Source organism: Lottia gigantea (genome assembly GCF_000327385.1).
Source record: "Lottia gigantea unplaced genomic scaffold LOTGIsca_11367, whole genome shotgun sequence".
Taxonomy (NCBI): Eukaryota; Metazoa; Mollusca; class Gastropoda; family Lottiidae; genus Lottia; species Lottia gigantea.
In genome coordinates this window covers 834-1,290 of record NW_008707096.1, presented here as the reverse complement: position 1 = coordinate 1,290, position 457 = coordinate 834, and the positions used below count along the sequence as shown (strand labels likewise).

At 47.9% G+C, this 457-nt stretch overlaps 1 protein-coding gene across 1 annotated transcript; it reads right to left on the bottom strand.

Annotated features, from left to right (window-relative positions):
* LOTGIDRAFT_101108 (hypothetical protein) lies at positions 1-202 on the bottom strand (the record flags this gene model as incomplete). The annotated part of the gene is made up of 1 exon (XM_009047566.1): positions 1-202. A coding segment is annotated over one exon (202 nt), but the record flags the coding sequence as incomplete, so codon positions are not given.
* Positions 203-457: the final 255 nt, after the last annotated feature.

Here is a 457-nt window from a genome sequence, read left to right as displayed (position 1 = left end):
GAGCGATGGTTACTCCGGACAACAGCTTGTTCAATTCCTCGTCATTTCGGATAGCCAACTGTAAATGTCTTGGAATGATTCTGGATTTCTTGTTGTCACGGGCAGCGTTACCAGCCAACTCGAGAACTTCAGCAGCCAAATATTCCAAAACAGCGGCTAAGTAGACTGGGGCACCAGCTCCGACTCGCTCGGCATAGTTTCCCTTTCTCAACAGACGGTGGATACGACCGACAGGGAACTGTAATCCAGCCCGGGATGATCGGGTCTTGCTCTTTCCCTTTACTTTTCCTCCTTTTCCTCGTCCAGACATGATGTGAATTTAGTTAGTGAGACGGTGTCGTCGTGCGAAAGTCTAGTAACTGAATGAAGCGAACGCGACGACTAAAAACACTATTTATACTCGAAAATGGAGTCGAAAACTACGGTGCTCACTATCAAGTCCGCGCTATTTCACGAG